The sequence below is a fragment of the Odontesthes bonariensis genome, chromosome 15, assembly GCF_027942865.1.
Source record: "Odontesthes bonariensis isolate fOdoBon6 chromosome 15, fOdoBon6.hap1, whole genome shotgun sequence".
In the NCBI taxonomy this organism is placed as follows: domain Eukaryota; kingdom Metazoa; phylum Chordata; class Actinopteri; order Atheriniformes; family Atherinopsidae; genus Odontesthes; species Odontesthes bonariensis.
The window spans coordinates 4,170,020-4,192,397 of record NC_134520.1 but is presented as its reverse complement, the minus strand read 5'-3'; the positions used below and the strand labels follow the sequence as shown (position 1 = coordinate 4,192,397).

Genomic DNA, 22,378 nt, shown 5'->3' with positions numbered 1-22,378 from the left:
AAATTCCCACATGTTAAGCAAGTCAAGGTTGTGGTCAGCCATTCTGACATCTTAAAGGATTGCTTTCAAGGAAAAAAAAAACACTTCTAAATATGCCATTTTGATTAACATAGTTGAGTTTTAACAGGTTTAATAAGGTAAAGGGGGAGTCTTAGAAAAATATCTTTGTGGGTGTGGACAAGGCCAAAGATGTTTAGATGATCAGCTCCACAGGTTGAAGACAACCTGAGCGTACCCATCTTTGGAACAGAGCCGCTGCCAGTCTCCGAGGGACAAAAAATACAGAAACCACAGTTACGACGTGGCGAAGGAAAGGATTGCATTGAAATAAATACTTTCAGAGTTTTTTTTTTCAAAGTAAATATTTTCACTGGGGGAAAACCTCACTTTGGCAAACATACAAATGGTTCCATACAAGATTTTCCAAATGGATGTGTGCATTTTTCTGAAATCTCCTAAACCTGATACTGTAGATTGAAGGGCCAGACCACCTTTTGTTTCATGTTTCACAAACCCCTGCAGTCCCTCACCACAGCTCCTTTTTTTCAAGGCTGTCGCTGAATAACCGGCAAACCATTTCCTGAAGCTTCGAGGCCACTGGATAAACGATGTTTTCATTTGACAACCCTAGGTCGCCACTATAAGGAGGGTCTTTAGAGGGAGCCTTTTGAAATTACTGTACTGATGAAGCATGAGAAATTACAACCACTTAGATGTGATTTCATGAGCACAAGAGAGCGGAGGGACCACCCCTAGGCAGCTCAGGCGAGAGGGAGCGATGGCAGTGAGTACACAAACACACACGGCCCTGCATGTGCACAAGACTATTACATACGCACATCAAGACCCACACACACATGCACAGAAATCTTGTTCAAGTGCAGACATATCAGCAAAGCAATTTCTTTATCCTCAAATGCGTATCATGTGTACAGGATTACTTTAATCTGGTGATATGATGGTATGATAATAAAAGTGACCTTAAAATTGAATATACAATAAAATCAAATGAAAGTTCAGGAGCCAGTCAGTGTTTTTTTTTTCTCCACCGTTTGAGTTATCCTAATGGAGATCGGCTGAGACGAGCAATGCCCCAGGGCCACTGGTCCCTCTCCGCCCTTCCTGGGAAAGGGCTCTTGGTCAGGATGGGTTTGGAAGGAAGCCTCAGATTTTTTGCTTGGCCCTCTGGTAAATCAGAGCTGTGTAGAACTGGTTTGGACCTGATCCTCAATAATGATCTCTCCCGAGAGCAGCTGAAGTGGAATCATTTTCATTTGGTATACTCCTTTCTTCCAAGATGGGGCTCCCTGTCTGTATGCAAGATTTTAAGTCTCATGATTTCATTTGACGCTGTTTTCTTTGGAGATTTCTGCCACACTGCACCAGTGTTAGTATGAATGGTTTGATTTAACCACCTTTTAGTTTTGTGCCGTCCCCGTATATGGCAAAAGTCCTTTATCCAGTCCTAAGCATTTTGCACACAACTGCTGACCTGCTTCTCTGACACAGCATTTTTTCACAGAGCTCTTCCAGTATTTCCGCCTGTTTACTGTATGTCACTATTTGGATCGGGAGCAGGTCGTTTAGGCCATTGGCGTTTAGGCCCCCCTGCAGTCGTTTAGGCCAACCGAGGAGTCGTTTAGGCCAGGCTACCTGAGCAGCTGAAATCGTTAATATTGTACATTCGTTATTATAAGATATAAGTCAGCTCTACTGGTCTGTCTGGGTAGCCTACATATCTATGGTAAATTATTTAATAACCAACTTTAGTGTGGAAACGTTTTTTTATTTAATAAATGGTGATTTATAAATTCATAAAATTGTGGAAATAATCATCCGCATTGCCACATTCATTGGACAATAATGCTGTAATTATTTAGAAGCCCGTTAGATTTGCGCGGCTTGTGAGAATTAAAATAGTGATTTATAAGATAAGCATCGAATTGTCATCGTAAGCATCCGCATTGCCACATTCGTTGGACAATAATGCTGTAATTATTTAGAAGCCCGTTAGATTCGTGCGGTTTGTGAGAATTAAAATAAATTACAGCATTATTGTCCAATGAATGTGGCAATGCGGATGATTATTTCCACAATTTTATGAATTTATAAATCACCATTTATTAAATAAAAAAAACGTTTCCACACTAAAGTTGGTTATTAAATCATTTACCATAGATATGTAGGCTACCCAGACAGACCAGTAGAGCTGACTTATATCTTATAATAACGAATGTACAATAATAAAGATTTCAGCTGCTCAGGTAGCCTGGCCTAAACGACTGCTCCCTTTGGATCCTATTTGAGCTCTCTTTTCATGAATTCTATCCAAACGTGTCACTCATTTTTCCATTGAACAGCAAGTGTATTCACCCACACATACACAAAACACCCACAAATACCAACTGCAAAAGCTTACAAGAAATGAAAGAGTGATGTCAGAGCATATTTACGGTAAAGTTTGTTAAGTTAATTTTGTTGTGCATCGCTCCACATCTGCTGTAATGCATTAACAATAGGCTAGGAAATATATTAGCTAGCACATACGGGCAAACATTCAATGAAAAAAATTCCCTGAAGTGCCCCAATCAACATTGGGGACAATAATCTAATTTCACAAAATATTGACCTGTACATTAATATTCGAATATGAAGATTTCCAAGTACGAATGGGGTTCAGTTGAATTGAATTCAGTTTATTTATATACCGCCGAATCACAACAAATGTTATCTCAAGGCACTTCAATGATATAGTCCAATTCAAGCTAATTAGAGTCCTTTTAATTGTAGTCAAATCAAATTAATTGAAAGTTATATTAAATTTAATTAAATGAAGGGTTCAGGTTAGGGTTACACAATACTTAAGTGACACAGAGAACATAAACAATCACCCTGGCTTTCGTCCTTAGAATGGTGGCAAAAAGAAATGGATTACAGGGATCAACCCAAAAACCAAAGTTAACAACTTTAAAATATAGGCCTATATATTGTGTATCAAATTGACAAGAAGTGAAATAGGAGTAATTAAAAACAGTTGGTATACTGCAACAACTTGAGCTGCAGGCCAGCAAATCTTTGAGAAGTTGCCTACCCCTGTTTTTAGTTTTTGTGCGAAACTAAATAAACTTGCTGCATTTTATATTTACCATGGGGAGGATATTTCCATTTATGTTAAAAATTTTGTTTAAAGTGCTTCAAAAGCTGACCTGTTACCATAATACACTTCATTGTTCACTTGTTCACAAAGCTGTGATGGTAAGTTGGGTTTAGGCACTATTTTATCAGTTAGGATCTAAATCTAGTGAGATTTAGGAAGGTTTAGGAATAAATACACTACTTCTATTGTATAGATAGTACCACTATTTTACTCTTCTTTCATGTGACCACAGGATGTCCATCAGTTGGGATATTGGAAACTCAGTGAAACCTATTCTAGAATCACAAAAGTAACTCATACATAGGCTAGCAGCCATAGCAAATTAAGACTTTATCACCAGACCTGCTTGTTTAGAGCAACCAGTTATAGGCTTTCTCAACCCTACCTATCTTTTCTCTTTGAAGTACCTTCAGTTAAAAACAAACTCCAAATTTTGCTAGAATTCTTTGACTTGCTAATTAGCCAGTACAGACTTGGACGCAAACCAGCAAAGAGAAAAGCCAGACATACATCAGTGCATGTATCCATGTGTACTGAGCAGTCTCAGGTACAAAGAAAAGTTCTCAATGTCTGATGTGGCCAAGAAAAGCAGCTGTTTCTTAAGAATTGCCATGCTTCCGTCTTGACACTGATTCTGGGTAGCTTCACTCCGATTTACCACCACGACTTGCTGTCATTCAAGTGCTCTCGGTTGAAGGAAATGCAAGGAAGCTCCACCTGGCTTCCATTAACCTGTCGTTGCCCTGGAACAATGTGGAGGATCTTTCAGAGAGCTGTGGGAGTGTCATGGGTATCCCCGTAAACTGCCACTAATAAAGCTGGGCAGACCCACTTAAATGATATTCTGTGAAGGATATCAGCTGTGAAGCTTTAAAAAAAACGGCCTGCTCTCTGATCAACTCAAGAGGTCTAGAATGGGGGAAAAAAAGTACAGACGCTTCCATTTTTCCAGCATGCTTCAGGAGATCGTCTCACAAACAGTCGTGCAAACATGAACATACAGAGAAACCTCTATCTGAGAGCTAACCATCTGCAGAACTAACTCTGTTTATCTTTTATGTTGTAATGAGTGGAGTGCTTTGATGTATAGGTTTTGTATATAAGTGTGTGGCAGGGCAAGGAGTGGAGTCAGACATGTGGGACCATGTCATACCCATAAGTGGTGGAGTAATCACAGCAGTGCACGGAAGAGTTGCTTATGATTTCTGGTGGTTCTTTTTACCCGCCACGCGTTTAGATTTAGACTGCTCAGTGCGTGAAACGACAAAAAAACAAGCAATTTGTGTATGATACCTTAGCTCAAATCTCTTTATGTTTTATGAATGTACCATAAATATAATATAGAATCTACAATGCCTGGGCTTTGAGCTCACATTATCTTCATGGCCCATTCCAACTGTTCGGAATATCAAGGATGAAACACACCTAGGTGACGATTCTAAAGCTCCAACTCCAAAGGTGTCATGATAAATGCACTTTACTCAAAAACATATGCAGATATTAAAGATGTGACTTTATGAGCCAGTTTTTAATAAAGTGAATATAATCTATATGCACTAATTAAATGATCATATTCTTGTTTTTTTTTAAGGACAAAAGCTATGCATGAACATACCTGCATGTTAACTTTGAATGTAACTGAGATCTTCGTCTGACTGGGACAGGCCTAAAGAGATGTGTTCGATGTGTTTCAGCAAAATAGCAAAAATGTAAACGATAATTCAAATAAAATTAGAAAATAATCCAATTTTTCACAAACAAAACTCCAAACAATTTTGTTTGCATGATAAAGACAAAAGTAAATCTAGACTTATGGTGGATCATTTTATCCACTCTTTCGGAATATTTGGTTATTCAGCATCTTTGTAACTCTTGAGTTCTAAAATATTCTTTTTTTTATCATCTTACTGTGCCATTCTAAAACAACATGGCAGTAGCACAATTATAAATACAGCTAGGTGGATTCTAGTAGTTGTAGTTGTCTACTCTGAGTAAACTGAAGTCCATAAATGATTATTGAATAAAAATACCACCATGTATTGTAATGCATGTTTGTTTCATTAAGGTTTGCTTTAAAATGTTGTTGTTTTTGCCTTGGAAAAAAAAAGGAGGCTATTCTCTCTATTTTGGGATCACATTTCAAGCGATTCATGTCAGCCTTATTTTCACATTGTAATGTACGCTGCTTACTAGAAATTTAAAAAGGATTGTGTATGAAATAACATGAAATAAAGTGGACTGGATGTTGCTAAAGGCCCAATATTAAACTGCCACCTCATTACACAGTGGCTCTCAAATTCTCCTAAGAAAATGAAAATAAAAATGATCAGTTGGGCTGTATATGACAGGAATAATTTCAACAGATTATGGTAAGAAATTTTCAGCATTGCTGACCCCTTTCATCAGACCTGTTATACTGCCTATTAAGACACTGATTTGCCTAATTTCATGTAACAATTTCCAAGTCATTACCAGGGTCTACAGTCACATTACTGTATTTAATCACAGCTAAGATAATCTAACATATCAGTGATGTTACTGTTCAAACCATGCAAAAACAACTTTTCAACTTTGCAGCACTTTCATGTGTATGAATACTATGCTTTTTCTTTTTCATCTACACATAGAACATTAATGGATCGTGGATCTTGGGCAGAAATGAACAAATGCTCCCGAATAAGGAGCCCAAATAGGCACTTCCTATAGATCTATGAGAATGCCTGACTATCAAGTTCTGCTTGTGCAACCTTGCTTTAGGTGTCTGACTCTGCAGACATAATGGTGCAGTGTGCTTGTTCATCTCAATTGTGAAGTTAACTGCTTGGCAAAAGAACATGACACCCAGGGTGACACAGGGATTACTTGTTCTATATTTAGTCTTTATGTACATGAATATTGGCAGGACAGCTCTGTACATGTGACACATACACACACCCGCGCGCACACACACACGCACGCACGCTCACACAGACAGAGCGATACAGTGATAATAACACAGATCTCCAGCACAGAATACATTTACAAGATGAGCTCTAGAGAAAACACTGGCTGCGATACATAAGGGAATGTCTGAACTACGATAAGTTCCTCATAAAACTGGAATTTTCTTAGAACAGCTATTACTGCCATCAATAAAAACAGACAATCAAAAAAAGATAGACGAGAAGTATAAAATAATTTAAATTCCTCCTAAAACATGTAGCGAATATGCAGTGAGAGATCTATACAAAGCGGGCAGCCACTGGATCTCCTCCAGCCATCGTGATCTGTAACTGAAGGAGGTGACAAATATGACGGACAAAAGCAAATGTCATGCAGCAACAAAGAAACATACAAGATGAAATATGATCCTCTTTGAAGTTCTGCCTCCCGAGCGGCAACATGATGTCAAGATGACAAGCCTGGTAACAGAGCAGCTCACGCTATGGGCCACTCAGACGCGCCACAAAGAAATGTAAACATAAATATACAGGTTGATATCTCTCTCTACAAAGTTCAGTCACTGCCACAGGCCCACCAGCTGCGTGAGTAGTCAGTCTGTATACACTCCTTAGTAGAATATCACTTAGTGTTAAATAAACTTATTTAATATATTTATATATTTATATATATAATAAATTTCTTCTTTGCAGAGTCATTTAGCAGTATTTCCTCGTTTTCACCAGTTTGCTCTGGTATTTCACTGAGTGACCACTGTGTCCCACCACGTAAACGTCCAGCAGGTAGGTCTTGCCTGGTTCCAGACCTGTGATGGTCTCTGTGGTCACAGCTTTCTGCAGGTTCGGGCTGTGGAAGTACTTGCACAGGACCTTTTCTGACTTCCTGCGGGTCTCTGGCCCGGCACATTGATTTTGCTCCCGGCGCCGCTGCTCTTCACCGTAATTGTCGGCCACCTCCTTGCGGTAAATGCAAAACTTGTTGCGGTCCTGCGTGCCCAGCCAGGCAACCGTAACGGAGGAGCAGGTGCGAAGCTTGTCGAAGGCCTTGATGCGAGTATCCTCTGGAAGAGAAGGGAAAGGCTGTTTGCTGCTGGGTCGTGTGGTGGCGAGCAGCTTCAAAGTGGAGGCCCCTTTTCGGCTTCCTCGCAAGCGGATCAGATACTTGGCTTTCGGCTTGCCCCGTAGCTGGAACTGCCGCACCCCCTCCACATTCTGGGAGAGAACCAGCTTGCCATCACGTCTCACCTGTACCTGCACTGCATCCAGGCATGAGTGGACAAACAGAGTAACCCTCTGGTGGGAAGACACGGGAGCAAAACGCAGAAACTTGCTGCCCTTTCTCTTGATGAAGACGTCTGATACTTTGCCATCTTTCAACTCCAAGGTCTTCTGACGAGCTTCCTCTTTAGTGCGGGCAAAAGTTCCTACATATGCTGTGCTGGTGTTGGTGGCAGAATTCACAGCAAACACATCAAAGTAGTACTGTGTGTCTGGTTTTAGGTCTGACACGGTGAAAATGTTTTTATTGCCAATGCACACCTTCAGAATGTCTGATGCTTTGGGCTTGGCTGTGTATGCCCGTGAGATCTTGTTACTTGTGAGGCCTCTGTCCCTGCCAAAACCACTGTCAGGGGGAACAAAGCCAAAGTGCACAAAGTCAAATGGGCTAAAGTCTCTGCCGGGTTTCGGAGCCAACATGAAGGCATCATCAGCGCTGATTTTAGCCTCAGCGGCACACATGCTCTTGAAATTGTGCTCTTTGTTGATCACCACACAGTACTGAACGGGCTGACCCATCAGAGAGCCTGTTGGGGTCGGCTTCCAGGCCAGGGTGACAGTGGTGCGACCCAGTGCGGTCACATCCACACGGGGGTCGTATGGAAGCTCCGGATAGGGCTGGTCTGACTCTGGTGTTGTGGTGGCGTACACCTTGAAGTTGCTGTCTTTCTCAGTGGACAGCAGCTCCAGCTGGTAGAGACCAGAGGGCGTGCTGGTTGCCACATAGGACTCCACATCGTTACCCTTGTAGGTGAAGAGCTCCGTGCCCTCGTCTACAGTCACCTGCTGTTTCTGCTGGTCCAAAGGTTCAGGCTCTCCTGGAAAGAAACACAAACACACACGACATGAGCTCTTTGCTTAATATAACATCCAAATTGACATTACCAGCCTCACAACTGCAGCCATGGCTTTCAAATATATTGTATCTAGTATTTGTCTTTGATTAATAAAAATGTACCCCCTAGTTAGGAATGTTTAATGCTATGAGATCATGATGAAACTCGAAGCCTCATGGTTGATTAACCCCCTGATATTGCAGCCATGTTTTTATACCAAACATCCCAGAGGATCAGAGGCCAGCATTCACTTGGTCTACAAAGAGGCGCCTTGTACCTTCTATGTGAGAGAGACAGTCTAAGAGTTCTTACTTCAGCTTGAGCAAGAAAACATAATATTATGTTTGTCAACTAAAGGGTGTTCTCTGTGGTGTTCTAAAAATTCATGTTCAAAGATCTACTCCCACTGGAGACATCTAAGCAAAAGGGCTGCAAAGGCAGCAAGCGGTTCCCTGCCTTAACCTTTGCTGCAGCCCATCTTGTGAAGTCAGACTTACTGTATGCAGCTGGCACTCCGTGTGTTGAGGTCATATTTGTCATTACTCTTTCAGTTCAGGATGAATTACTTTCTCTTGAAGCAAGACTCAAGTCAACTCAGCGGTGCAACAACCCAATAAATCATTGGGGAATATTTGATCTGACAAGAGCACAGACACACACACACAGGTGCTTGTGTATTGACATTCAAATATATGCTCACATCACACATCTATGCTCTAAACCACTGCTTTAGTCATCTGGCAAGATCTAATGTGCTGAAAGGACAGCCTCCAGATGGAGAAAGTTTTAATGTGAGGCAAAAAAAAAAAAAAAGTAAAGGGAAAAAGAGGAAGGAAGACAGACAGACGGAACAGTAGAATTTACCTTAAGAAGACCAAGACAGCTTAAGTAAAGGGATGCAATGGCGTTGATTCAGTAGACTGACTAGAGTACAGCCCTTCTCTGAAATTATAGACGTCAGCTTGGGCCGAGTCAGACCTCATTAGTGGTCAGACTAGACACTACGACTATGACTTAATTAAAACCCACCAAAACACAAAGCCTTACATCACTGTGTAGGTTAATTGTGTGGGGGGATAGTGATATTTCCACATAACATGCCATTAACCTCTTCCATTGCTGCCTGATGTCAGTTATACCTGATCCCTCTCCACTGGACTCCTCTGGCAGCTCCTGCAGGGTGAGTTTCCACTCCAGAGGAGCATCACAAGGTGTCACTGTCACAGACAGGGGTGTGTTGTCTTCTTCCACCACAAAGTAGTACCTGAGAAAATAATAGGTGCAATATGAACACTGGCATAGTTTGACGTTAACCTAAATATTGTGCAAAGTATATGCATGAATTCAGATGGCAAGGCTCAATAACACAGTGATATTGTTTCACCGTCTATGTTTTCCACTCGCCTTGTGAGTTGACAGACTATCTCATCTATTATTTAGTTTCTGTCTCAACATAAAAGGTCATATTACAAGGAAACACTTGATCTTTTTTGTATTTGCAAGAAGAGGACCTGAGCAGTTCTTTTGCAGTTAGGACTGAGTGTGGTCAGTTTTAATCGCCAGAATAATGACATTCATTCAGTCTGTCTGTAGTGCTCTTACCTTTTGGGTGTGTCCCTGAAGAGGAAGCCACTGATCTCGGCTCCATCTGGTATGACAGAGGAGTCGTGGAACAACGATTTGTCTCTGATCTGCATCTGAAAGAGCCCTTCATCTCTCGTAGGCAGTTTTTGGGCCAACGATCCCAGCCCCAATAGCATCAGCAGCACCGAGTTCCAACCTTTACACTGCTTCATTCTGAAATACACAGATTAAACTACTTAAATTTAATAAAGAATATAAATATGCTGGACATTTTGATGTTTTTGACTGGTTAAAAAGAAGTCTCTATACCTGTGTCAGAACAGTAAACATACATTTCTGGTCATCAATCACTCAGCTTAACCGGGTATGAAAATTAAACAAGTGGAAAGAGTCCATTATGGACTTCTAAAATGCACAAATGTACATGTTATATCTTGTTTAGTTTAGCTGTACCCCTGTAAAACCATTGTTTGTCATTCAAAAAATTATGTTTTGCATTTTATTCTATAAACCTGTTCATTTGTGAGTGTTTGAAATATGCCCAAGTACACATTCATAGAATAGAATAGAATAGAAAAATACTTTATTCATTAAACATTAAAAAGAGCCAGGCTAAGCTAAATGGGTCCAGCCCAATTTTTTTTTTACAAAATTTGTTAATGTTTTCATTAATAGCTAAACATGGCACTTATTTTTGTTTTTTAAAGTTAAATTCAACCAGACCTTGCTTTCAGTGCGTTTCCACATTGAAAACGGAAAGGGCGAAGCTGATGACATGTCCTTCTACAAATCCTGTAGCTTTAAAATGGCGGAGCGACATGGAGACATTCATTGTCCGTGAAATATTACACATTATAGCTTTAAAGTACATTATAAATCAATATACATACAGTACATGTATTTTGCCAATGTGTTCAAAATGTCTAATTTTTTGATTACTTAAGTTCTCAATAGCATGTTTAATCTTTTCCCTCATTTTAGCATTCGGTTGCTAATTTTCCATACTAGCGTTATCCAATTCAGGGTCACAGAGGGGCTGAAGACTAACCCAACTTCCATCGGGAGAGAGACAAGGTACATCTTGGACAGATCGCCAGTGTTCATTTTATTATTGTCAAACAAAATGAGTTTCCACTGAGTTATGTCTATTTGGCATTACCCAGTTTTGAATACTTGCCTTCCATTTTTCCCCATTACAAATCACATTTCATGTTGAAATGTATTCTGACTTGCCATACTTTGCTTTTCGTTTAACCGTTATTTGACATGTAACAAAACCCTCATTATAACAAATCACTATCTGTGAGAGACAGTGAGAAACATAAAGAGAGTGAATGAGTACCCCTGGCCACATAAAGGAAGGAGGGATTCGATTTAAACAGTAAAGTCTGAAGGAAAAGACATTGCTTAGTGCCCCAGGGAACCACACTATGATATTTCATAAAACTCTTAACATAAAATCCCCCAATCCGTGTCGATTAAGTTTTATTGATGCTCATATAAAAATGTTTGGTGGTACAGCCCACAGTTGGAGCTGCGCTCAGGGCGAGGTGCAGCTGACCGTGCCTGAGAACCTCTCACATATCCCCTGTCTATTGATTTTGCCCCATTGATTGCAGCTGATGGGAATGCTAAATCCCTGGTGATTTAATCAGTGTAATGATGGCAGATTAGCCAGATACTTTACTGCCATTTACTGCAAGCAAGATGGTGTCCTTTTAATGACCCTTCTCCCTCTCCCTTTCCCTGCTCACCCTCTGTCTCTTTCTGTTGATCACAGTTTTTTCATCCAGCAAATAATCTCTTTCACACTTGTGCACACATACCCTTCCCTTTCAGTTCCTCTTTACATTTCTCTTCCTTCACTACCTCCCTAAACAAGGAGAGATAAAGTGAAACCTGAAGACTCAGGCCTGGATGGACTTCCACACAACAAGTGTAGGTTAATTTCTCCATTATGGACCTTTAAAAACACAAGCAAGGGAAAAATCCCTTGACAGCTTGTGTCAGTGTCTTGGTCTCTGCTGTTGTCTGAGCCAAGCCTCCTGTCATAACGCCAGACATCAGAGAGAAAAAGAAAAGCTGCCTAAGTGGTACTTTGAGGTTTGACTCACACAGAGAGTTGAGATCCTTATCGCCTCTGCTTGACTCATTCCACTTCAAAAACGTGTCAGTCAGAACAAAGACGCGGCTATTAATACTCAAGACAGCTCTAAGGTGGTATGTACATAGCTGCTCAGAGCTGTCTTTCATTCCAAACTTCTCAAAACACCCCACAAACGCAGCAACACAGCCTCATCTGGCTATGGTCACCGCACTGAAGTCACTACACCCATACAACCAAGGGTTTTATCACCCCTGTCATTAGCACATTTGATGGGTGCCTTCAATGTGCTCCTCATATATGACACTTCTGCCACACATACCGAAGCACTCAGTCCCTCATACTAGCATTCTGTCTATTGCAGAGAGATGACATCTGAATATCAGAGCAGCTGTGCAGGGTCGCCGCACTCACACGGACCATAGCAGTGTCAAAACGGTCACAGAACCTGCACTGGAACTGCTTCGACATGCAGGCCAGCACTACTCTCATGCCACAGTTACCACTGCCAAAATAACACACTGAAATAAACTGTATCTGGAACACATAAAATTTAGTGTTTAATTAGAACAGGGAAGAATGTATGATTACATTCTGAGGACGGGATTATTTTAAGGTGGAGCAGACTGGAATCGTGTGAACTTTATTTTGTGGTTGCTTTTTATCCGATTATTTACATGTTTTTGTTTGACTTCAATGGGATTTACTGAGGAAAAACCTTTTGTATGTTCTAACTGGCAGGCTGTAGAACTGTAGAAAGCTGCGTAGATTAAAGGACAAACACAGCTCTTGAGTCATAAGTTGTTTCTTTTCCCATGGCTCTTTTTTTTAAAAATCAAGTGCACAACAAGAAAAACTCAACAATGCCCGCAAATCCTTCTTCTGAGGAATGGCATCCTCTCAACAGAATTTCTGCTTTAACAGCTTTGACCCAGCTCTAATTTGGGGTCATTACAGGCAAATCAAGTGCAAAGCCAAAACACAATGTTCACACTTTGTATCTACATCCCCCCCAGATGGATGCAATCTTTTCAACGACAACAATCCACTGCAAAATGAAAATAACTCACAATCCGCCGAAGATTAAAGCAAGTAAATATCGATTACATGCTACAATTTTCATGCACCTGATCTCTGAGTGCAGTGTGTTTCCAGCAAGAACATACTGATTACAAGCACACGAATCCCGTTTGTGGGGTGCTCCTGAATATAAGGCAGACCACATCTATGCACCCCCGGCCCTGTCATGCGTGGACGCACGTATATGTGCCTGTGCGGATGAAACTGCCCCCGACCTCCTCTTTCTCCCTTCACTTTGTTTAACTGGCCTCTTTCTCCTTCCCTCCAGCTCCTTGTCAAGATGGATAAGCCTCCTGCCTGCTGCCACATGGAGCTCATTAACAGAACAGGAGGGAATAAAAGACAGTTTAATTTCAACACAAATAAAGAGACATTTCAGATTCCACCCATCAAGACGCCTGGCATGGGCTCGCAAGACCTAAAGCCTCCGTGTGTTTTCTTAAAACAGTCTGGGGGCAGATTTATGGTGAGTCCTCGGTAGAGTTCCACCACCGCTGTCACTTCAGGGCCAATGTGGGGATTACAGTTTGGGGGGACCTGGAGCCAAGGAATAGAACCACACAGGACCTGGACCTGTGCTATAGGCAGGCCAAACCAAATCAGGTCTGGATCTCTTGGACAGCTAAACACCTCATTAATGAGCTGGTAGAGACTGTGGTAAGAGCTCTGGTCCAAAAATGAAGATTTTTTTTATCTGGTGTTAGTGTGTCCAAACCATCACATTCCTCATTCCCACTCTGTGTGTTAAGTCTAAATCATCACTCAGGACCTGTCACCTCGCCATCTACAACATCACTCGCCGTTTGAGTTTTTAAGCTATATCCACATTATTCGAATCAAGCCTGGCACAACGGCATCGAGGAGAGGAGAGCCTAGTTTCCTCCAAACCCTCCCCTCCCCTCCTCGCACCCTGGACATTGCTTTTGCATCCTGGAATGTCTCTATGAAGAGGGTCGGGTCGAAGGGCCGCTCTCTGCGTAAAACAACCATTCAGATGGAATTGAGGGTGGGGGAGTGGCGGAGGCTCTGACTGATGTGCGGGCATTGTGATTGTGAGGGTGATTATAGATTACGAGAGAAAATGCCCCCCGTCTTCCCCCCCGTCTTCCCTAATGGGAAAGTCATCCACCCACTGCCCATCATGCGGGGGGCACACAGGCACTGGGCCCCGGCTGCGTCGTGGGAAACGGGTCCATCGTGATCCGAGACGTTGTGCTCGGCTGAAGCCGAGAAGAGGAGCACAGAAAGCCTGTTCAGAAGTTCTGCTTGCGTCCGTCTGGGGGAGCATAATGAGGGGCTTTGCAAAGTGAGCGTGCTGGGGAGAGGAGGGAGGGGGGGGGGGGGGGGTTAAGGAGCGTATGGGATATGATGAATAATTTAACGAGGAAATAAAAACTTGCGCGCTGACTCTGGATATGTGACAAAAGACAGCAGCGCGGAGGAGACTGTATATACACTGAAGCCTGTCACCTCTCAGGACGCAACCGGCTGCAGCAACACTGGTGGAATTCTTTCAGCCGGAGAGTTTTCATATGCAAATCACGGTTTAGTTACGGTATGCGACGCAGACCTTCCCATTTCAAGACTTTTTTTCCCCCCTTCTTCTTCTTCTTGTTCATGATTCATTCTCCTGAGAAAGTAGAAGGGAAGCAGTCAGGCTTCACCCGGCTGCTAAATACAGTTATTCAAATCCTCGCTCCGGGTTTGTCTCATTAAGACGCCGACTGAGAGGCTCTGACATAGACCGGATGAGGAAAACAACAGCCAGCACGAGCTAAACTGTGCTGTTTAATTTAAACTATTATTTATATATATATGTACATATATATTAATCTTAGTTTTCATATACATAAAAATGATCCTCATTAAGCGCTCTGCTGTTCTCCAAGAGGGCCCTCACAGGTGCGTAAAAGCACCCACGGTTGACATGGTGACACTCAAGTCTGGAGAGAAGTGTCTCACTTTGCAGTTAAAGTTGAGAGTGAAGAGTATAGCTACCAAACATAGGGCAAACATACTTTACTGATAAATCTGTGTCACCTGTGAGAGCATATGGACCGTCCCGGACTGAGGCGCAAACGCAAAACGATTTCCTAAAGTTTATCACGACCTTTGCACCGCGTGTCATGGCTATAGCCACAGCCAAGAAATAAAGAAAAGCTCAAATAAAAAAAGAAAAGAAAGAAAACCGCATGCGAGTTGAGGCTTGATTGAAATGTGTTAGAAACTTCCCGGAGTTGTAAACCGCAAAAACCTCTTCTTCCCCTCAGACGTTTCAAAGGAAGAGGAGTCCCGTCGGCTCTGATCTTACAGAAGGCTTTTATGCGTGTCTTTGAAAAAAAAAAAGAAGAAGAAGAAGAAGAAGAAAGAAAGAAAGCCTCAGAAAAGTTTTTCTGCTTTTTTTCCAGAATTCAAAATTCTCTTGAATCTCCGGATCAGACTCTATACAAGCAATAAGGAAAACCGTGCGTAACATAAAACACGATCTTTACAGGAGACAGTCTTACCTCTCGGAATATGAAGAGACGGAGTTATCTGAAGGATGCTGCCTCTTGTCGTCAAAACTCCTCTGAAATGAAAGAAAATGGAAAAAAAAAAAAAAAACTAAAGCGATTTCACCGGAAAATTAAAAAAACAAAAAAACCTCCGGTCGTCCTCTGCGGGTGTCCGGTAGTTCCCTCCGCTTTTCACGCGTGTTGCTGGTGCCTATCAATCGGATTAAGCGACTGCTCTGATGCGTGTTTGCAGTTTTCTTGCAGATTTAACTGGTCTCTAGTGGGCAGGAGCGTGTGTGAGAGAGTGTGTGAGTGTGTGTGAGTGGGTATCCCGAGTGCTGGCAGTGCGTCCCTCCCCTGCCGCGCCGCTGCTATTGAAACCTCCACTGGATTGGAGGCAAAACTGGTGCGAACTTCTTCTTCTTCTTCTTCTTCCTTTCACTCGAGACTCCAAGGCACAGAACCAGCCCACTCCTTCAGGAGCACGCCACAAAAAAAAAAAAAAAAAAAAAAGCCAAACAAGGACCAGACAGAATGTTCCCTTCTGGCCCTTGAAAAAACGTCAGGCGAGAGAGGAAATAAAAAAATATTCATCAAAGATGATAAAATCATATTAAATTTAGATCTATTTGATTTGGAGCAGTGTGTCACCAGAGCATTAATGTAACGCTTATGTGTTTTGGGTTTTTTTGGGGTTTTTTTGGAGAGCGGGGTTCCCCCCTCAGACTTTTTATATCCTCGCTGTTTACTCTGATGCTCCTGGGAAATTATTGGTTTGAGCTCTAGCACCCTTCCAGAGTCACGCAACCCTCGGGGCTATATGGCGTGAAGGCAAGTTTTATCACGGGCCCTGATACCTGGGATGTGGATGTGTGTGCACGCGCGCACAGGCTTGTAGTCTTTGCTCTTTCACACAGCAACTTTTTCTGCGAGCAATTGGAATGTGACACACACAAGCTCACCAACACAAACTTTTTGACTGATCAGCCGCGGAAATTCCCAGCGAGGCATCGTTTGTGTTGTTGTTGCCTGTTCCTGTGTTGGAACCCTGGGAAGTAAATATTTATCCAAGATAAGAGCCATTGACTGTCTCAGAACTGAATTGTCCCCCACAAATTTATGACTTGATTGGGGTCCGCCTGTGATGAGCAGGTCATTTGCATTTAGGGGATGCCGCTTCGTGCTGTTTCCTCTGCAGGAGGACCGTTTCTCACGTGGCGTGTCCGCAGGTTGTCACACATGAGCAGGATGCAGGTTGCGTACAGCTCCCCGCTGGACTAAAGAGGCCATCTTCATCCAGCCTGCAGGTTGGACCAATCTCACCAACAGTACGCCAACTGTGTTAAAAAAAATTGCATGGACCCGAACGACAAGTGGTGTTCTAATAACATCTGAAAACTGTGACATCCACCAAAAAGGAAACAAGTCATGACATCATTTCAACGGGTAAAGAGAAAGCAGGTAAATGGAGAAAAATGCAAAGATACACTGGCAACCACAACGTTGTGTTCTGAAGATTTTAAAATTCATTTGCCAAAAATTAGAGCACTGCTATTGAATGTGAACTTTTAAGCAGTGGCACAGTGTTAGTACAACAGCGTCATCTAGTGTTTGCAAGGGTAATGTCAGCGTGTGCATTGTTCAGTGTGTCCTCATTGAGTGGAGTTTACTCACTTTTTTGGGGTGTGTGAATTCCTTACAGACAGCTGAAATTGAACACTTTTTTGATAAACGTCTTTAAAGACTACGAAACAAGTGCGACATGAGATAGAAATCTGTTTTTCTTAAATAGATTTGGGTCTCTCGAATTGGAACCTGTTAAATCGTGACAAAAATGCAGCCACTGTTCCAAAAAGTTGGGATTTGTTTAAATGTAAATGAAAACAGAATGAAATGGATTGCAAATCTCATGAACCAACATTTCATAATAGAAAAAAAAAAAAAACATTTTCAAATGATGAAAATGAGGTACAATTTCATGAAGAGCATTTGCTAGTCTAAACTCTAATGGCAACAAGTTGGGATGGAAGCAACAGAAACCTGGAAAAGTAAGCGGTACTAAAAAAAAGTAAACAGCTTGAGGAATATTTTTGAACTAATTAAGTTAATTGCCAACAGACTGGTACCATGATTTGGTACAATAAGAGCACTTTACAGTCTCTCAGAAGTAGATGGGCAGAAGTTCAGCAATCTGTAAAAAAAAAAAACTGTCTACAAATTGTTCCGCAATTTAGGAATAATTCTTTTTCAACCAAAACTGGAAAGACTGAATATTCCATCATCTGTGGTACGTGATATAAAAAGATTAATAGAATCTAGCGTCACCTCTGTGTACAAGGGGCACGGCTGAAAATCAATACTGGTCTGGATGCCCATGATCTTCAGGCCCTCAGGGGAGACTACATTACACTGTGTTTACTACACAGGCATGATTATGTCATGGAAATCTCTTTCATTTTCAAAAATCATGCACACTGTGGACTCCAGACTAAAGAGGAAAGGAACCATCTTGCTTGTTATCAGCTTTTAATTTAAAATCCTGCATCTCTGATGGTGTGGGGCTGTATTAGCTCATATTGAACCGATAACTTGCACATCTGGAGAAGTACCTTCACTGCCGAATGGTTTTAGACCATCATATGTCCCCATCTAGATGATACCATTTTCTTTGCATTTTTCAAGACAATGTTAAACCCCACATTTCATCTATTGCAACAGCATGGCTTCATAGAAGAAGAGAAGAGTCCGGGAGCTGGATTGACCCACCTGCCGCCGCCTCGAATTCAAGTCAAGCTAATATTTTTCATGAAATAGTAAAACTCACTTTCAAGAATTGATGTGTTTTTCTATGTTCTATTGAAAATAAAATATTGGTTTTTGAAATGTGCAGATCGTTGCATTCTGTTTTTATTTATATTTCATACAGCATCCCAACTTTTTTTGGATTTGGGGTTGCATGAGTGAGTAAAAGTAAAATTATCAGAAGGGAATGTCAATCTCCAGGTAAGATGCGCCCGGTGTTCAGTTAAAACTGTCTTTGACCAACTACAGCCAAAATTACTATTCAATTTTAAGGGGAAACTACAGTCTAACACTTAACATTTGCTAAGTCACAGCACCAAAACCCCACCAAAAATCGTACATTAAGAAGTTTTCTATCTGACAGAAAAAATGCATTTGCAGAAATTCGAGTAAAACAACCAAATAAAGAAGTATTAATATTGCCTGTAGCTTGGTCCCCTGTTCAATATTTGCACTTAATGATTTTCTTTTTTTTTCTCTCTCTCCTTCCTGTTTGCCACATAATCTGCAATTCATAATTGTTAAAAGAAAAGATGTGAAGCTTTCACGCGGTTGGTTATTTTAGCCCAATTTGTACCTAAATTTCTATGTAACTTCCATATAAAAGTGTGGTCCGTTTTAGCTCAAAACTGTGACCTGTTTCAACTTGCTGGTAATGTGATGGGTTGTAAAATGTTAAACAGTTACAGCCAACCCATCTGTAATGAAGGGAATGTTCATTACTGACTTTGGATCACATGAGTAATGTGTAAATAACGAGGCACAAACAAATTGTCATGTTTTATTGAATATGTATATTGACAACATGTGGGTGTGCAGGTCCTGTGTTGCCCTCAGCAGGGAAGGAGGGGGGACCAGGCCTGTAAAAGGGAAACATCCAGTTTGTTAGTAGCCTGAAGGCTCTGATGAGTATACATTTAGCTGACTGATGTGAAACTGTGAACATGCTGTCTTGTAATTGAAATGTGTGTAAGTCACTCACCTATGTCTCCTCTCCAGGGTGCTCGGGCAAAAGAGTCCCTGCAGCAGTCTGCAGCATTTGTACGATCCGGGTCATACCATGTGCTGATTGGTGTAGGGGGGAGTGCACCAGAATCAATGATAGGAAGTATAATTGATTGATTTAGTACTATGGTTTCAACATACTAGGAAGTATAATTAATTGTATTTTATAATAGAGGGAAATGTATTTTAAGGTTTTTGTGTGTTGTTTTATGGGGATGTATAATGGGAGGAGCAGGAATCCCCTAGGGGTTTCGGTGGTAGAGCCTGAGTAAAATATAAGGCTGCCAGTTGTACCACACTCGAGAGAGCTTCCCAATTGTTAGTAATGCTGCTAGGACCACAGTGCTCCTGGGCCGGAGTATGTGTCTATGTCCAAGTCTGTCTGATATAAATGTTGGTGAATAAAACACCCGGTTGGTTCAGCACGACCTCTGCCTCAAGCCTCCTACCTTGCATATCCAGTCGCTACATGCCCATCCTCACACCATCTTTGGTCCATCCAGATAATCTTACCAAAGATTAATGACAGAGTGCAGCTTCCACAGGTCTAAACCACTTCTTGTTTGGTCGTGGGGTTATTGATGTTTGGTACTGCTGTGACTTCAGAATCTGCTGACTTGCAAAAAATGCCAAATTAAACATGCTATTAGCCACACCGCCGAGTCGTGGAAAAGAATCCACGCTGGGGACGTGTTATTTCCACAATAACCCAGTTAAGTGCACGCACACGCATACACACACTTGTGCACTCACCCAGATACATGCCAGAATGTTGAAATTATAATCTACATCAGGAACAGTTTGCTACAGGCGTAGGGAGTTCAGGAAGAAGGAAGTCTCTGCTCTAAAAGATCATGTTCTAACAGACTTACAAGGGGAAAAAGTGCACCACACACATTTTTTTACTTTTATAGAGTCTGAAACATCATTTATGATCTTTTATAGCACAGTCCTGTTTCATACTTATGCCATTACTCTGTATGCACAAGTGGTAAAACTTTATAATAAGGGTACAAATCATGTACTTGGAAAATCTTCAGTCAATGCTTCACCCATGACAATTTATTGCATGCATTCATTCGGGATAAATAAGTCCTGTTAGTCACAGTGAACTAATAATTAAATCACAGCGAATTTATGAGATTACTTCACACTTAATAAATATTCATAATGAACGTTAATATTAATTCATTTATATATTATCACAGAACCAACAGACAAACCAACAAAAGAACCAACAGACATAACCAATGAACTGGATACTTCTTATAATCAGTGGAAATGGAGACCCGTTATGTTCATTATGTTCAGGTACTGCAACTCTAAGGCATATTTTGTCAGGTTGTAAGGTTAGTCTGTCACAAGGCCGGTATACATGGCGACATGACCAAGTATTAAGAAGCTTAGCTGCAGGTATTGAAGATAAACGAAGGCAGGTAAACTTAGGAGGGTCTAAGGTGAAGAGAGTGGCAATTCAGTTTGTTCAAGAGGGTGAGAAAGTTAATAAGACGATAAGGAGGCACGGCAGCTTGGAGGATGCTTGTGATTGGGAGATGCAGGTAGATTTAGGAAATAAGCTTGTTGTTCCCCAGGAGATAGCCTCTACAAATTTAAGGCCTGATATAGTTTTGTGGTCTAGGAGTAGAATGAGAGTCTATTTCATAGAGCTGACTGTTCCTTGGGAGGAATTAGTAGTAGAAGCATATGAAAGGAAAAAGCTTAGATATGTGGAGTTGGGGGCAGAAGCAGAGCAGCGAGGATGGAAAGTTAGAATCTGTCCAGTGGAAGTAGGATGTAGAGGATTTGTTGGAAAGTCTGTTGTCTCATTGTTGAGGGAGCTGGGTGTAAGTGTTAAGGATGCACCGATACCGATGCTGGCATCGGCATCGGCACCGATACTTCACTTATATACTCGTACTCGTACTTGTCAAACAGTTGCCGATACCATGCACCGATACCACCAGTGTTTCCCGCATCGCTTTAGCTATAATCGTCCTCCGTGAAAAAAACAACGAAGTAGTAGCCTAGGTAGTTAGACCTAATGCATTGTCCTTCAGACAATTAGGCATTCACTGCACGAACCCATTTTCCATGGCGAGGATGTGTGCAGTCATGTAGCGTAACAGTGGTGCAGTCACGGCCAACATCTTTCTCTGACAGTCATTTCTAACGTCAGAACTGTCTCTTCCACTCCCTTTCGCTGCCCGCCTACCCGAAGCTGTCTGTTTTTTTATATTCACTTGCGACATAACAATTATGAAAATCCGTGTGCCTGTGGCCAGAATGTAATCCGTCAACGCGGCACCCCTTGCAACATTAGGCTATTACAACGGTAGCCGGTTACCTACTGCAAACTAATAAGAAGCACCCTAAAGCAGTTGAGTTGACAAAGCTGCGCAAAGCCAGCATCAAAAACGAACAGTGGTGCCATTTTTTCACATCTCCCTCCATTTCCATTCGCGCAGCCGGCTTAAAAAAAGCAGGTGTGGCTACACCTGCTTCACGCATATCTCTCCCTCGCTCTCCTATAAATCGAAGAATTGGTGATAGAAAACAAAAAAAGCCACCGTACCTCTATTGATAACTAATAAGACCATTGAAAAGCATTCGAGGTGATATTGCGCCAATTTTTCCTCTCCCTTCCTTTCCTCCACAGCTGTTAAAAAAGCCGACTAACCCTTCCTCTCTTCCGCATAACTTAACCAGCCCAAGCACATGCGCTAAAATATAAATAGGCTATAGTGTTTTATCACACTGCCATTAAATGTGCCCGAGAAAGGGAAAGAAGGAAAACATTAGGCCTATAAAGTAAAGTAGATAACTAACCCTATAGCGTACTACAGCATTAACAAGCCTATTTCAGCTTTCCAACCTAAAATAAATGGAAGCGCTAAACCTATATGCTGCCAGCGAACAGCTCCGCTTCATTTCACTGTAGCGCCAGAGATTGTAAAAGCAGGCCTATAATATCCATTCTCTCTGGTAGCGCGTGTCTTCTGCAACATGTTGCAAAAATTAAATGGATTAGAATGTTCAACTTTCTAAGACATTGAACACAGTTACAGGACCAATTATGTAGCGGGGAGGGCGACCAGCTG

The 22,378-nt window shown here is 41.7% G+C and overlaps 1 protein-coding gene across 1 annotated transcript; it reads right to left on the bottom strand.

Annotated features, from left to right (window-relative positions):
* Positions 1-6,013: 6,013 nt before the first annotated feature.
* ndnf (neuron-derived neurotrophic factor) lies at positions 6,014-15,913 on the bottom strand. Its single transcript, XM_075486203.1, has 4 exons — positions 15,486-15,913; positions 9,813-10,007; positions 9,350-9,474; positions 6,014-8,192 (listed from the first exon to the last, which is right to left on the bottom strand). The coding sequence occupies exons 2-4, from the start codon at positions 10,004-10,006 to the stop codon at positions 6,796-6,798; spliced, it is 1,716 nt and encodes a 571-aa protein (XP_075342318.1). The 5' UTR covers position 10,007; positions 15,486-15,913; the 3' UTR covers positions 6,014-6,795.
* Between the last annotated feature and the right edge of the window lie 6,465 nt (positions 15,914-22,378).